The sequence below is a fragment of the Symphalangus syndactylus genome, chromosome 6, assembly GCF_028878055.3.
Source record: "Symphalangus syndactylus isolate Jambi chromosome 6, NHGRI_mSymSyn1-v2.1_pri, whole genome shotgun sequence".
NCBI lineage: Eukaryota > Metazoa > Chordata > Mammalia > Primates > Hylobatidae > Symphalangus > Symphalangus syndactylus.
In genome coordinates, this window is record NC_072428.2 from 22,522,332 (window position 1) to 22,538,275 (window position 15,944).

At 37.2% G+C, this 15,944-nt stretch overlaps 1 protein-coding gene across 4 annotated transcripts in view; it reads left to right on the top strand.

Annotated features, from left to right (window-relative positions):
* FBXO3 (F-box protein 3) overlaps positions 1-15,944 on the top strand; it is a 33,788-nt gene that overhangs the window by 5,457 nt on the left and 12,387 nt on the right. For all 4 annotated transcript variants that reach the window (XM_055281982.2, XM_055281981.2, XM_063641025.1 and 1 more), the window contains exons 3-6: positions 72-235; positions 10,419-10,533; positions 13,029-13,233; positions 14,800-14,845. In XM_055281982.2, the coding sequence (XP_055137957.1) occupies positions 72-235; positions 10,419-10,533; positions 13,029-13,233; positions 14,800-14,845 (530 nt within the window). The remainder of the gene's footprint in view (positions 1-71; positions 236-10,418; positions 10,534-13,028; positions 13,234-14,799; positions 14,846-15,944) is intronic.

The window sequence follows — 15,944 nt, forward strand, 5'->3', positions numbered from 1 at the left end:
TTGTAGGTATCTAAAATACATGCTAATATTACTTTAAAAGATTTTAAATCTCATGTTTTTCATCTATTTAGGGAAGAGAAAACACAGAAGAATCAGTGCTGGAAATCTCTCTTCATAGATACTTACTCTGATGTAGGAAGATACATTGACCATTATGCTGCTATTAAAAAGGCCTGGGATGATCTCAAGAAATATTTGGAGCCCAGGTGTCCTCGGATGGTTTTATCTCTGAAAGGTACTGGGAATGCAGGGTCCCTTTCCCTGTTTTCATTACTGTTAGTATAAATAGGTTAGTTTAAATAACTTTGAATCTCTGTCATCTATGCAACTGTGTTAACCCAACTTTGTCTGTGATTTACTGTTCATATTTGGCCATGGAAGTAGGACCTTCAGTCTAGTGCTTACCCTGTTTTTTCTCAGCCTTGGGACCCACATGGTTATTTATCAGAAGGGAAAGCTGAACTTTTATCCTTATATTTGTTTTCTATTAAGAAATAGTAATACTAAGATTGTGTGAGAATAAGTATGGTGATTTCTTTTAAAAGATTTTTTTTTTAATTGTGAAATTTTGCCTACTGTATCAATACTATTTCCTATTTTCAATACAAGTAAATGTTTGTTTGATAGTCTAATATTCAGAAAGACCCTTGGTCTTTACCTATGTTAGAGCAGCCTAGTAGAGTAAGGAAAACTTTTATCCTTATTTTGACATTTACAAAATAGTAGAACTAAGATTTGAACTGAGGTCTGTTCGACTCCAGAATATGCTGTTTCTATTACACCATTATTGTCCAATTTTGGCAAGAAATATTAAGCTATTTCCATTAATTTGATTTAATTAATGATTATGAAAATAGACAGATTGTAGATAGATTGCCACTTACCTGCTTTACCCTCCAAGTTTTTTTCAGATTTCTACACTGAAAGGCATTGTATAGATGTTCGGTTTTGCTGAGCTAAAATTGGAATCAGTTCTTCTCAAATATTTTCTTCCCTTTAGAACTAAAGACTCTTTTGAAACAGTATTCCTTTTGCATTTTGTGTTTCCTCTCTAATTTCCCATGCAAATATTACTTTCATACAAATCATGGTTGCATGACCAGGTGCTTGCAACTGAATTGCTAGAGAGGTAGAAGAAAGAATGATTTGGCAGAAGGAGTAGAGCTTTGAAGGAAAGTACCCTTGATTAATATTCTGAATAGCTTCTTTTCTTAGAAGAAATGAATAATACTATTTACTTGGTATGTAGGGTTGAATATTTCAAGAGGAAAATAAATCTGAAAATAGATATTTGGTGATGATAAGGTAACGGCTTACAGTAGCTATTACTAATTAAACACAAAGCTAGGCACTGGCTAAGTATTTCTTGAGTATTACTCCATTTAATTGCAAAAGTCCTATGGGATAAATAATTACTATTCTCATTTTATAGGTGGATTACCCAAGGCATGAAAAACTAAGTAAGTTGTGGCCGGGCGCGGTGGCTCACACCTGTAATCCCAGCACTTTGGGAGGCCGAGGCGGGTGGATCACGAGGTCAGGAGATCGAGACCATCCTGGCTAACATAGTGAAACCTCGTCTCTACTAAAAATACAAAAAATTAGCCAGGTGTGGTGGCATGTGCCTGTAGTCCCAGCTACTCAGGAGGCTGAGGCAGGAGAATGGCATGAACCCGGGAAGCGGAACTTGCAGTGAGCCAAGATTGCGCCATTGTACTCCAGCCTGGGCGACAGAGCAAGACTCCATCTCAAAAAAACAAAACAAAACTAAGTTGTTTAACCATCACAAAGGAAAAGGCAAAACCAGGATTTGGATATAGAGCTGACTCCAGAGCTATGGTCTTAACATTGACTGAAGGGAGACAGGACCTATCCTGTTATGTTTGGAATGTCTTAGAATGTGTATTGGACTAGAAGAGCTAGTTTAAATATTAGGACATTTGGAATATGATATGGTATATGGTTCTGCTTTTAGGCTCAGAGCTATCAAGAAGATAAAACTAAGGATATGTAACAGCTGCTGCTGCTGCTTGTTTTTCTTTTCCTTTTTTTTTTTGGTGCATGAATTTTGGTATTTCCAGGCTCCCTGTACTACCTATCAGTTGGAGGTGAGGTTGTCAGATAATTCCTTGACAGCTCCTGTTTTACTCTACAGTGCCAGTTCTCTGGGGCTTTGCCATGAGTTGGAATAGGATAAAGGCTCTTGGATGTCTGCAGTGCTGGGGATGCTTGCAACCCTAGGCTTATGAATTTTAAAACCAGGTCAGGAACCTAGCTGCTCACCTCAGCTGCCACAGTCTGATTCAATTGCAAGGTTATAGAGGTTGCAGATAAAAAGGAAAATCAGAAAGCAAATAGGCATTGGGCTTGGGGAAATTTTTATGGAGCATCTTGACATTAAGATATATTGTTGTCACATATCTTCAAATCTCATATTCACCTTAAGTTTTAGCTTAGAATTTTAGAGTTGGAAGGCACCTTGGAGACTGTTTAGACCAGGGGTTGGCAAACTTTTTCTTCAAAGGACCAGAGAGTAAAATTTTAGGCTTTGTGGGACACATGGTCTCTGTCACAACTCTTCAACTCAGCTGTGTTGTGGAAAAGCAGCCAAAGATGATGCATAAACAAATGGGTGTTGCTGTATTCCAATAAAACTTTATTCATACAAGGAGGCAGCAGGCCAGGATTTGGAGTGTGGGCTATAATGTGCCCATCCTGATTTATGCTAGTAAGTTGAAGAAACATACCCAGAGAGTTAAGTGACTCATGCAAGGTATCACACTAGTGACCAAGATACAACTCTACTCTAGGCTTCTTGGCTCCTACTGTTTCACTGTTTCCTTCTAAGAGTAGGTTAAGGGGAAAAGAAAGTAAATAAATATTTACTGAGTTCTAGTAAAGCACTTTATTAATCCTCACTATAATTCTCTAAGGTAGGTGGTATTATCCCCCTCTTGAGGATGAAGAAACAGGATTAAAGAGGTGAAATAGCTTGCCAGAAATCATGCAGTCAGTGTGTATTAGTCCATTCTTGCATTGCTATAAAGAAATGTCTGAATCTGGGTAATTTATCAGACAAGAGGTTTAATTGGTTCACGATTCTGCAGGCTGTACAAGAAGCATGGCGGCATCTGCTTCTGGGGAGGCCTCAGGGAGCTTTTACTCATGGGGAAAGCAAAGTATGAGCAGGCGTGTCACATGGCAAAAGCAAGATCAATAGGGAGAGGGGGAGGTACAGCACACTTTTAAATAGCCAGATCTCATGAGAAGTCACTCACTATCTTGAGGACAGCACCAAGGGAAGGATGCTAAACCATTCATGAGAAAAAATCCACCACCATGATCCAATCACCTCCCACCAGGTCCCCCTCCAATATTGGGGATTACAGTTCAACATTAGATTTGGGAGGGGGCAAATATACAAACTATGTGAAAGTAGTAGAGCAAAGATTAACTCTGGTCTTTCTGCCTCCCAACTTCTATTATGATACCTCTTTCAACCTTGATTTTACTGTATTGTAAACATATATTTCCTTTTAGTTTTCTTTTTGCCATGTCTATTTTTATCTCTCTTCTTCAAGAAATTCTTAGTTTCTTGATGTTACATGTTAAATGTCTAACATGTGGCACATACCATACATATATTAGTTTCTTTCCTCATCCAGTAGTCCAGGTTGCCATTCAGCTTCGTTTCTTTTATACTAAAATTTCTCTCTTTTTAAATGAACTTTTTATTTTGGAGTAATTTGAGATTTACAGAAAAGTTGCAAAGAGAGTTCAGAGAGTTCTATACACCCCTCACCCTTTACCTTTATATATCCCATTGTGGCACATTTATGAAAACTAAAACATCTTCCCTGGCACATTACTATTAACTAAACTCTACTATTAACTAAACTAAATTCACTTGAATTTCCCCCGATTTTCCATTATTGTCCTTTTTTCTGTTACAGGATCCAGTCCAGAATACCACGTTGCATTTAGTAGTCATGTCTCCTTGGTGTACTCTGATCTGTGGCAGTTTCTTTGTCTTTTATGACCTTGACAGTTTTTTTTTTTTTTTTTTTTTTGAGACGGTCACTCAGGATGGAGTACGGTGGCATGATCTTGGCACGCTGCAACCTCTGCCTCCCAGGTTCAAGCGATTCTCCTGCCTCCGCCTCCCAAGTAGCTGGGACTACAGTCACGAACCACCACACCTGGCTAATTTTTGTATTTTTAGTAGAGACAGGGTTTCACCATGTTGGCCAGGCTGGTCTTGAACTCTTGACCACAAGTGATCTGCCCGTGTAGGCCTCCCAAAGTGCTGAGATTACAGACGTGAGCCACCGCACCCAGCCCCTTGACAGTTTTGAGAGAGTACTTGTCAGGTATTTTGTATTAGTTTAGTGCAAAAGTAATTGCAGTTCCTCAAATCAGCTTCATCTTGGTATTTTACTGATGATTAGACTGGAGCTGGAGTTATGTTTTTTTAGAAAGATAATTGCAGACGTGAAGTGCCCTTCTCATCACGTATCCAGGGGTACATGCTGTCACTAATGGTTTTAACTAGCATACAGAAATAGGCACAAATTTTAAGTGCACAACTCATTGAATTATCACAAGGTAAACATGTCCATTGTCACACCCTCCAGATCAAGAAGTAGAATATTATCTGTACCTAGAAGCCCTCCTCATAGTCCTTCCCTCTTTCACAGAGGCAACCACTATTCTGATTGTTAATGCTACTGAGTAGTTTTCTTTTTTGAACTTTATGTAAGTTGTATGATTAAGTATTTTGTATGGATTATTTCTACTTTGTGAGATTCAATCTTTTTGAGTGTAACAGAGTTTGTTCATTTTGGCTGCAGTATAGTACTCCATTATCTGAGTAGACTATTCCTTCTATTGTTAATGGATATTTGGGTTATTTCTATTTCTGGCTATTACAAATAATGCTGTAAATTTTCATATACATTGTTGATGTCTATATGAGTATATTTCTAGTGGGTAAATATCTGGCATTGAGTTTGCTGGGTTATAGAGTTGCTTATATTAAACTTCAAAAGATGGTGTTTATTTTTGAAAGTAGTTCTACCAGTTTACATTCTTACCAGCACTTTAATGTTGTCATTCTTTTTATTTTAGCCTTTTTGGCAGGTGTGTAGTGGTGGTTTTAATTTGCATGTAGAATAATGACGGTTGTATTTCTGTCTTTCCAAGCCTCATATATCACGTATTTCTTTTTCTTGCCTTACTGCACTGGCGAGGGCCTTCAGTACAGTGTTGGAGACGAGTAGTGATGGGATAGCGGGCATCCTTATCTTTCTGATTGCAGAGGGAAAGCTTTAAGCATTTCACCTTTAAATAAGATGTTTGCTATAGGGTTTTTTTTTTGGTAGATATTCTTTATCAGATTGAAGATAGTCCCTCTGATCCTAGTTTGGGAAGAGGGTTGTTGTTTTTGTTTTTTAAATTGATAATTGAATTTCTATCAAATGCCTTGTCTGCCTTATGATTCTTATGATTTTTCTCCTTATTCTGTTAATGCAGTGAAATGCATTAATTGCTTTTCTGAATGCTAAACCAACTGTGTATTCCTGGAATAATCCTACTTTGATTGTAATATATTATCTTTTTTATATGTACTGGATATACTCTGCTAGTATTTTATTGGGATTTTTACATCTATGTTCATGAGAGTTTGGCCTGTAATTTTCCTTTCTTGCAATGTTCTTGTCAGGTGTTGGTATCAAGATGATGCTGGCCTTATAAAACGAGTCGGGAAGTGTTGCCTCTTTTTCTGTTCCCTGGAAGAGTTTATGTAAGCTTGGTCTTATTTTTTGCTTAAATGATTAGTAGAATGCACCAGTGAAGCCATTCAATTCTGGAGTTTTCATTGTAGGAAAGTTTTAAATTATGGATCCAATTCCTTTATTAGATATAGGACTATTTTGATTTTCTATTTATTCTTATGTCAATTTTGATAAGTTGTTTTCTAGGAAATTGTCCACTTCATCTATTTTCAAATCTATTGACATAAAGTTTTTCATAATATCCTCTTATCTTTTTAATGCTTTTTGGATCTGTGGTGATACCACCTTTTCCATTTCTAATATTAATTATTTATATTTTTGCTGTTTTTCTTCATCAATCTTGCTAGATGGGGTGAATTAATTTTATTAATCTTTTCAAAGAGCTGGCTTTTGCCTTTGTCAGTCCTTTACTGTATGTTTGTTTTTTATTTCATTAATTTCTTTGATGTCTTCTCTTTGAATTTACTCTGATTTTTTTTTTTTCCTGACGGGATCATTGCTTAGATCATAGATTTTCAGGCTTTCTTATTTTTTCAAATGAATTTAGAGCTCTAAATTTCCCACTAAGCACATTAGTTTGTCCCGTAAGTTTTAATACATTGTATTTTCATTACCATGCAGTTCAAAGTATTTTCTGATTTCTTTGATTTCTTCTTTAACCCATGAATGATATAGAAGTGTATTACCTAATTTCTAAATATTTTGGACTTTTAAAGTAATCTTTTAAATATAATTTATATTTTAATTCCACTGTGATCACAGGATATACTTTATGTGAGTTCAGTCATTTAAAATTTGTTAGGATTTATTCTGTGGTCCGGTATATGATCTATTTTGGTAAATGTTTTGTGTATACTTAAAAACAATGTATTTTCTGCAGTTATGGAGTTCAATACTGTATATATAATTAGGTAAAATTTGTTAATCTTGTTCAAATCTTCTACACTCTTACTGAATTGTTTATTTTGTCTACCTGTTCTATTAGTTATTGAAAGAAGTATGATAAAATCTATTGCTGTGGTAGGCAGAATTCTGAGGTAGTCCCAAAATTCACACCCACTGGTGTACAGGCCTGGTATAATGATCTCTCCTTGAGTGTAGGTGGTACTGTGAAAATAACTGATTTTCTTCCATTAAATCATATTATATGAAAAAGGTGAAGGGATTTTGCATATGTAATTAAGGTCCCAAATTAGTTGAATTTGAGTTAATTATTAATCAAAAAGCAAATTATCCTGACTGGGCCCCACTTAATCAGATGAGCCCTTAAAAGGGACTGGGCCCTTCTAGAAGTCAGATTCAGTGTGCCTCTCTTGTTGACTTTGAATAAGCGAACTGGCATATTATGGAGAGGGCCACATGGTAGAGAATGGTGGGTGGCCTCCAGGAGCTCAGGGCCTCAGTCCTAAGGAATTGAATTCTGCCAACAACCAGTGAGCTTGGAAGAGGATCCTAAGCATATGATGCATAAGATGAGATAGCAGCCCCAGTCGATGCCATACTTTCAGCCTTGCGGGGCCTGAGTAGAGGATCCAGTTGAGTCATATCTAGACTCCTGACCTACAGAAACTGTGAAATAATAAGTGCTTTAAGCTGCTAATATTACAGCAGGAGAAAACTACAGCCACTGTGATTGTAGATATCTTTTCCCCATTTTAGTTGTCATTTAAAAATATATTTTAAAGCTCTTATTAGGTACATAAAATTAGAATTGTAACATTTGTGTAGTGAATTTAACCTTTTTGTTATTACGAAAAGTTCTCCATTAGCTCTAATAAAGTTGTTTGCCTTAAAGTCTCATTTCATGTGATTTTAGTAGAGCTACTCTAGCTTTGTTTTCTGTATTTACTTTAAGATGTATCTCTTGTATATAATTTTTTGTTTTTATCTGGTCTGTCAGTTTGTCTTTTCATTAGATTATTTAGTCTATTCATATTTAATAGATTTACTAATGTGTTTGAGTTGAGCTATACCATGTTTCTGTTTGTTTTTCTATTTGTCCCACCTGTTCACTGTTCCTTTTTTGTAATCTTCTTAATTATGTTTTATTCCATTCCCTTCTCCTTTCTTTTTTTAGTGATTATATTAGAGATTAAAACATTGCATCTTTGACTTTTTAAAGTCTAATGTAAATTAGTATTTTTTCCACTTCCTGGACAATGAAAGAACTTTAGAATGCTTTAACTCCAATCACCTCCCGCCTGCCTTTTGATTTATAGTTTTTGTGATTTTGATTTTTAACATATTTTCCTGAAAACATTCTTATTTTACATATTCAATATTCTTTTAGACTTACCTTCTTATTTATCTTTTCTGGTTGCCCTTTATTCCTTCCTGTGTCTTCATGCTTCCATCTGGGATCACTTTTCCTTCCACCTGAAGAATTCCTTTTGGTATTTCTTTTAACTGACTGCTGCTGCTGAATTTTTCTTTCGTTTATCTAAAAATGTATTTATTTCATCTTCATTGTTGAAGATATATTCACTGGTTATAGGGTTTTGGTCAGCAGTGATTTTTCTTCATCACTTTGAAGATATCGTTCTTCTGACTTCTATTGTTTCTTTTCTTTTTAAAGACAGGGTCTTGCTTTGTTGCACAGGCTGGAGTGCAGTGGCACAATCATAGCCCATTGCAGCCTCCAACTCCTGGGCTCAAGCAATCCTTCCAGCTCAGTCTCCCGAGTAGCTGGGACTACAGGTGCCACACCATCCCTGGCTAATTTTTAAGTTTTTTTTTTTTTTTTTATAGATGGGGTCTTGCTATGTTGCCCAGGCTGGTCTCGAACTCCTGGCCTCAAGCCACCCTCCCACCTCAGCCTCCCAAAGTGCTGGGATTACATGCATGAGCCACTGAGTCCAGCTAACTTCTATTGTTTCTGCAGAGAATTTAGCTGTCAGTCTTATTGTTTCTCTTTTGAAGGTAATTATACCCTCACTGCACCTGCCACGCTGCTTTTAAAATTTATCTTTGTCTTCAATTTTAGCAGTTTTCCAAGATGTATCTAGACAACTGTTTTCTTTGTAATTTTTCTCCATAGGGTTTATGGTGCTTCTGAATCATGGTTTGACATTTTCATCGATTTTGGAAAATTCTCTGCTGTTATCTCCAAATACTGCTTCTACTTCATTCTGCTTTTCTTCTCCCTCTGGGATTCCAATGCATGTATCATAGACCTTTCTGCCATGTCCTCCAATGTGTGTCTTAGGCTCTTTTTGTGTTTTTCCATCCCTTTTTGTCTTCTGATCTGACTTCCAGTTTATAATTCCCTCTTTAGCTTTAAAACTATGATTTACTGTTAAACCCTTTTGGTGTATTCTTATTTTAGTTTTTGCATTTTTCAGCTCTAAGATTTCCATTTGATTCATTTTTATAGTTTCTAGTTCTCTGCTGAAATGCTCCATCTTTTCATTTAATTCATTGAATGTATCAGTTGTGGTTATTTTTAAGTCCATGTTTACTAACTCCAATAACGATGTATTATGGATTTGGTTCTATTTTCTATTTTTTCCTCTTTCTTTAGTCAGATCTTGTCTTTGTATAGGCCTAGTTGTTTTTAATTTATTGCTAGACATAATTTGAATTTTGGGGTAATGTTATTTTCTTCTAGAGATTACTTTTGCTTTTGGCTAGCAGCTGGTCAATGGGGAGATCACTGTAATGCAATCAGGGATTGATATGATTGAAAGCTGGGCTTTAGTCTTTGTGAGGACTAGTCTTATTTTCAGTTCATCCTTTTTCCTAGGATGTCAGTCAGGATCCTAGCCCAAAAACCTTGGGTTTTACCAGGTCCCTTTCTCCTTTGTGGACCCTGAACTCTGTTTTTTTGCCCTCTAGCCCTGTGGTACTGCCTAAAGCTTTGCTCAGCTTCTTGGCCACTCAACCTCATATTTGCTTTCAGAATTGACAGCAATTCTTGTCTTGTCTAAAGACAAGGTGGCTTCCGATGCCTGGCTCACCTCTCAGCCTCCCTCTTCTCCTGGACCCCTCTCCCCTACCGTTGTGACTCTTCGAAAGTCTTCAAGCCAATTTTTTGTTTTCACTATTCAGCAAGAGGTTTGGTCCAACAACTTGATGGGCTGCTGCTGAATGTCGATCTCATCTCTTGGTATTTGTCATTATTTCCCACTTCTCAAAGCTAGAATATGTGGCAAGTTTACAAATATGCAAAATAGAGTTCAAGTTAATGGCCTCCTCACACATGAACCCGTACCTTATGTCCTATATTTCCCGTTGAGAGTCAATGTTAAAACTCTTAAATAACATCAGTTTAGAGAACTTCCAGGGTTTTTTTTTTTTTATTTTAAATAAAGCAGTATGAATATTTTAGATTTAGGAAATTCAGGGGTTTGTGTTACAATGTGAAAACATTATTGTGGATCTCATTGGTGCCCACTTTCCATGTTTTACTAAGTGCCAGTGTTTTCCGTGTTGGGAAGAAACTGAGAAATTTGCTTTCTCAGTGCTTCAAATTAGTTTTCAATTCATTTCCTTCTATTTCAGCCATATATTTTGGACAGAATTCACTCACTCCAAGATTGTTTCATTAGTTAGCAGATAGATTGCATTTCTTCTTAGATTTAAAGCTGTTTCTTCACAATTCACTCTTTTTTTGTGCCTTTATAGAGGGTGCTCGAGAGGAAGACCTCGATGCTGTGGAAGCGCAGATTGGCTGCAAGCTTCCTGACGATTATCGATGTTCATACCGAATTCACAATGGACAGAAGTTAGTGGTTCCTGGGTAAGATATTCAATGTTTTGGTTATTTTTAATGATGCAAGTTATTTTTTAGAATGAAAGTAAATAAATTGTATTTGTAGTTACCCTTAACAAATTAAGGAAGCATGGGAATTCCCTCTTTCTCCTTTATAGCAATCCGTAAGACAAAATCTGTAGCTTGAATTAGATTTTACCAAAATAAATATATCTCATAAAAACACAATTTCTATCAATATATTTGTATAGTTAAAATGAAGTCTGGTATGGGATGGGGGATGGGACATACAGTAAAGGTATGTGCGATATATTTTAACCAAATTCTTCAGAACTCTTGAAATGTGTATCTTATTACAGGCCAGGCAAATTATTTTGGGAGCTTGATGCAAATTCTACCTACTATACATGTAAAGAGCAATCATTTGTCCAGAGCTGCATACACTAAAGAAAATTGTTTTGTCATATTAAACACAGCCTATAATTGAATGGCCTGTTTAAAATTTAATTCTAAAAAGTGAAGTATTTATTGTGGAACTTTTTTTTTTTTTTTTTTTTTGAGACAGGGTCTTGCTCTGTCCCCAAGCCTGGAGTGTAGTAGCGTGATCTCAGCTCACTGTAGCCTTGACTCCCCTGGCTCAAGCGATCCTGCCACCTCAGCTGTCCCAGTAGCTAGAAGTACAGGCACACCACCATGCCTGGCTACTTTTTTGTATTTTTTGTAGAGATGGGGTCTTGTCATGTTGCCCAGGCTGGTCTTGAATTCCTGGGCTCAAGCAATTCCTGCCTCAGCCTCCAAAAGTACTGAGATTACAGATGCAAACCACCGCACCCAGCCTTTTTTTTTAAGAAATGGTGTCTCGTTGTGTTCCCAGGCTAGTGGTATTTAACTTCTGGGCTCAAGCAATCCTCCTGTGTCTGCCTCCCAAGTAGCTGGGGCTACAGGCATATACCACTGTGCCTGGCTCAGCTTTTTTTTTGTTTGAAGATTTGTTTTATAAACTTTTATTATTTTAAATTTTTACTTATTTATTATTATTATTTTTAGAGATGGGGTCTTACTATATTGCCCAGGCCGGTCTTGAACTCCTAGGCTCAAGGGATCCTCCTGCCTCAGCCTTCCAGCCACCATATCCACCTTACACTGTGGAACTTTTGGGTAAAAGTAGACCATGCAGTAGTCACCAAAATTCACCCACAGTTTTAGAAGGCATATGCTTTGAATGGGTCTACTCCTTTTGTACTTTTATGAAAGTAAGCTATTTCAGAGACATTATGCTTATGAAATGCCAGTAAGAATTTAAGGAGAACTTTGCATTGTTCTTATTGGAACCTGGTATTCCTTTGTATGTGAAGAATCATGCAAGGCTCTGTTACAATTTCAGATGGGGGTTGAATGAGTACAGGCAATCCTAGAGGTGATCACATTGAGATTACAAGGTAGTATTCAGAAGTCAAATATTGGGGGCAGGGCGTGGTCGCTTATGCCTGAAACTAGCTCTTTGGGATGCCAGGGCAGGAGGACTCCTGAAGTCAGGAGTTCAAGACCAACCTGGGTAGCATAGCAAGATCCTGCCTGTCTCTATAAAAAATTAAGTTAAAAACAATTTGCCGGACTTGGTAGCATGCACCTATAGCTCCAGCTGCTCGGGAGCTGTGGATCTCTTGAGCCCAGGAGTTTGAGGCTGCAGTAAACCACTGCACTCCAGCCTGGGTGACAGAACAAGATCCTGTCTCAAAAAAAAAAAGGAAGAAATCAAATATTAGGCATGGGTCAGACATAGAAGTCAGTCAGGACTAGATGACCCTAAATTATTGGCTATTTTTTCCTATTGAACTGAAACTTGACAAAGTTGAAAAATTGTCAGATTTTAAGAGCAAACAGGAGAGGACTTTGTTAGAAGAGTTGCCCAGAACCGACACGACCAATAGGTCATAAATTGCAACACAGGGATTTTTATCTATACGTGGCTCAAGCATTGAGACTTAGGAATCTCATCAAGGAATCCCTTGATACCTGTATTGTTATATATATATTTAATGAGATTAAGCTATACCCCAGGCATCCAAGTTTTTGAAAATTTGGACAAGGTTTAAGCTGCTTTACATTTATACTGTCTGGTTGCATAGAGTAAGCTAAAGGTTGTATCAGGATAAAAGCATCAGAGAATTTACTTCTTTAAACATTAAATTGGCCATACATACATGGCTAGCAAAACACCAGCAAATCAATATATCATGGCAAGATAGATTCTTGAAAACAATAAAACTGTATTTCTTTTTAAAGCATTGCCATTTAGACATTTAATTAATTTTCAATTTAAATCAGAATCTTTTTTCCAATCAAAAGAGTTTGAATTAAATATTTAGAAATTATAGTGCTTTGGGTATTCCTGATTTGGAATTGTCATGTTAATTAGTACTTATAAAGTTGTGAGTGGGAAATTATTATTCACCAGAAAGATGAAGCACAGCTCTTTGGCACTGCCGTGTATTACATGTTTGAGTCTGTATGCTCCTCAGGTTATTGGGAAGCATGGCACTGTCTAATCACTATCGTTCTGAAGATTTGTTAGACGTCGATACAGCTGCCGGAGGATTCCAGCAGAGACAGGGACTGAAATACTGTCTCCCTTTAACTTTTTGCATACATACTGGTTTGAGTCAGTACATAGCAGTGGAAGCTGCAGAGGGCCGAAACAAAAATGAAGTTTTCTACCAATGTCCAGTAAGTAGAACGTGTGTTTAAATATGGCATTAAGATGTGTTCTGATGGTTGTATAAATGCATGCATTAGGTATTTTCAGGATTGTAGAATGGGTTTAGAATATTATGCATTTTAGTTATAGACCTCTCTGACTAGAGTTAATATTCTGACATAATGGCATGGAACCCAAGAGAAAACTTGACAGTTGGACATAAAAAACTAGTGTATATACAGAGGAAAAGCTGTGATTTGTCTTAAGGTATTTTAAGGAAAATTAATGAGGAGCTTTTTGTTGAAGTAATTAATTGTAATATGTGTTTCAGACTTTCCAAAAATTTAGCCTTTGAACATCCTTTGATTCATGCTTTTTTTTTTTTTTTTTGAGACGGAGTCTCACTCTCGCCCAGGCTGGAGTGCAGTGGCACGATCTCCGCTTATTGCAAACTCCGCCTCCCGGGTTCACAGCATCCTCCTGCCTCAGCCTCCCAAGTAGCTGGGACCACAGGCGCCCACCACCACGCCCGGCTAATTTTTTGTGTTTTAGTAGAGACGGGGTTTCACCGTGTTAGCCAGGATGGTCTCGATCTCCTGCCCTCATGATCCGCCCGCCCCGGCCTCCCAAAGTGCTAGGATTACAGGCGTGAGCCACCACGCCCAGCCGATTCATGCTTTGAGTGCAGTAGAAACTTTTAAAACTTTGTTCAGTGGGTATTTGACGTATCGAAAAATGTAGTTCTTTTTTAGGAGACTTTTATTGTTTTAATGTAATCACAGAAATACAGTATTGTTTCATTTAATAAAAATGAAAAAATAATTTTCAGTTATCAGTAATTTCTCAGTTACACAACCTCTGCCTTCATTTTTGCCTAGATATGAACTTTTTACTTAAAAAAGGAATTTAAAATAGAAAATTCTAAATTTTGGCTGGGTGTGGTGGCTCGCGCCTGTGATCTCAGCACTTTGGGAGGCTGAGGCGGGTGGATCAACTGAGATCAAGAGTTTGAGACCAGCCTGGCCATCATGGCGAAACCCCACCTCTACTGAAAAAAAAACACACAAAAATTAGCCAGGTGTGGTGGTGCACACCTTAGTCCCAGCTACTTGGGGAGGCTGAGGCAGGAGAATTGCTTGAATCCAGGAGGCGGAGGTCATAGTGAGCTGAGATCGAGCCACTGCACTGCAGCCTGGGCAACAGAGCAAGGCTCCCTCTCAAAAAAAAAAAGAAAATGCTTTTCATAGTTGAGACATGTGACTCTGTATAACATTTGACGTATTTAAAGAGCTTTTATAGCTTTTAACTTTTTAAAGCATTTTCATACTTTTTCTCATTTTTTCCTTGATGTCTCTGTAAGGTTGTAGGATGGTAGCTTGGTCTCTCCATTTACTGAAAGAAGTGAGTAACCTAGAACTGTTCAGATCTCTTGACTGATTCAGAACCCTTTCTTCTAGGATAATAAGCCATATGTCTTCTTATCTCAACTTTATTTTTATCTGTTTTGCCTCGTCTCCAGGGAAAGATACAGATAATGAACAATGAAAAATTAAGTAAAATATGTTTTTATCGATTGTATTCTTTTTCTCACCTAGGACCAAATGGCTCGAAATCCAGCTGCTATTGACATGTTTATTATAGGTAGGAAAGAAAAAAGTCTTTTTTCCCCCTTCTTCTTCTTCCTGGATATAATAAAAAAATTAAAATGGTAAAAACTTTTTCAGCTACTTTAGCAGCTGGCAATTTCATACTTGGATTTCTTTAAGGTTTGCTGGTTTATAAAGTACCGCATCTAGGTTTTCATTAGAACCGTTTTTGTATTGAATATTTTTAATTGTGAAAAAAGCCAATCCATATACAATCTCATGCTCTGAGGACTCTTCTATAAGGCAATGAAATACGTAGAATTGCTGTGAATGTGTATGTACTTTTCTTAACACGCACATGTATTATTTATTATATTCATGTATAATTGGAGATACAGATATATAAAGCAACTTTAAACTTTTTCTCTTTTGGTGCTAATGCAGTAGTATTAAGATACTAAGTCACGTTAGAGACCTCCAAAGCAATAGTCTTTAGGGACTAATATAAACTCTATGCCTCATAAACTCCTTGGTACAACTAGTTTTTCTTGGCCTTAAAAGAGTATTTCTTTTAGGTTTTGAGAACCCTTCAATTTGTAAGTAACTACAGCTCACCCCTTTGCTATTTATCCCGTCTTGTCTTGTTTGGATTTTGATCATCTAGAGAAGCTTCCTCCAGACGGTCCATTCTGCTTTTTAAGATTACTGACTGACATATATTAAACATCTCCATATATAAATAGTAAAGGGTCCTTGTAGACTGAGGCATTTGTATTCAATTCTGTCTTCTCATTGGAACTTTGAACAATGTATAAGTCTCTATTTGTTCCATACTATGGCACATTCCACATTCATGGTGTACTTCACAATATCAAGATCTCACCCTTACCTAGTAAGTTATAAAAAGCTTTTAAATGTAGGTCCTAGCTTTCAGCTCACTCTGACTCATGTGGTCTCTGGTTTCTAAGTTAAGCACCCTCTGGAGGTTTTTCCTGTGCTCGTTGCCCTTGTTGGTATTTTTGCATAGCACACACTTTCAGAGATTACCATAGTGGCTGTGGTCCAGCAGTGCTACTCAGTTTATAAACGGAAGGCAGCCGAGTGCTAAGGTAAGCTGCAGCCCAGCCTCTGTGAGTTCCTTACTCTTAGTTTGG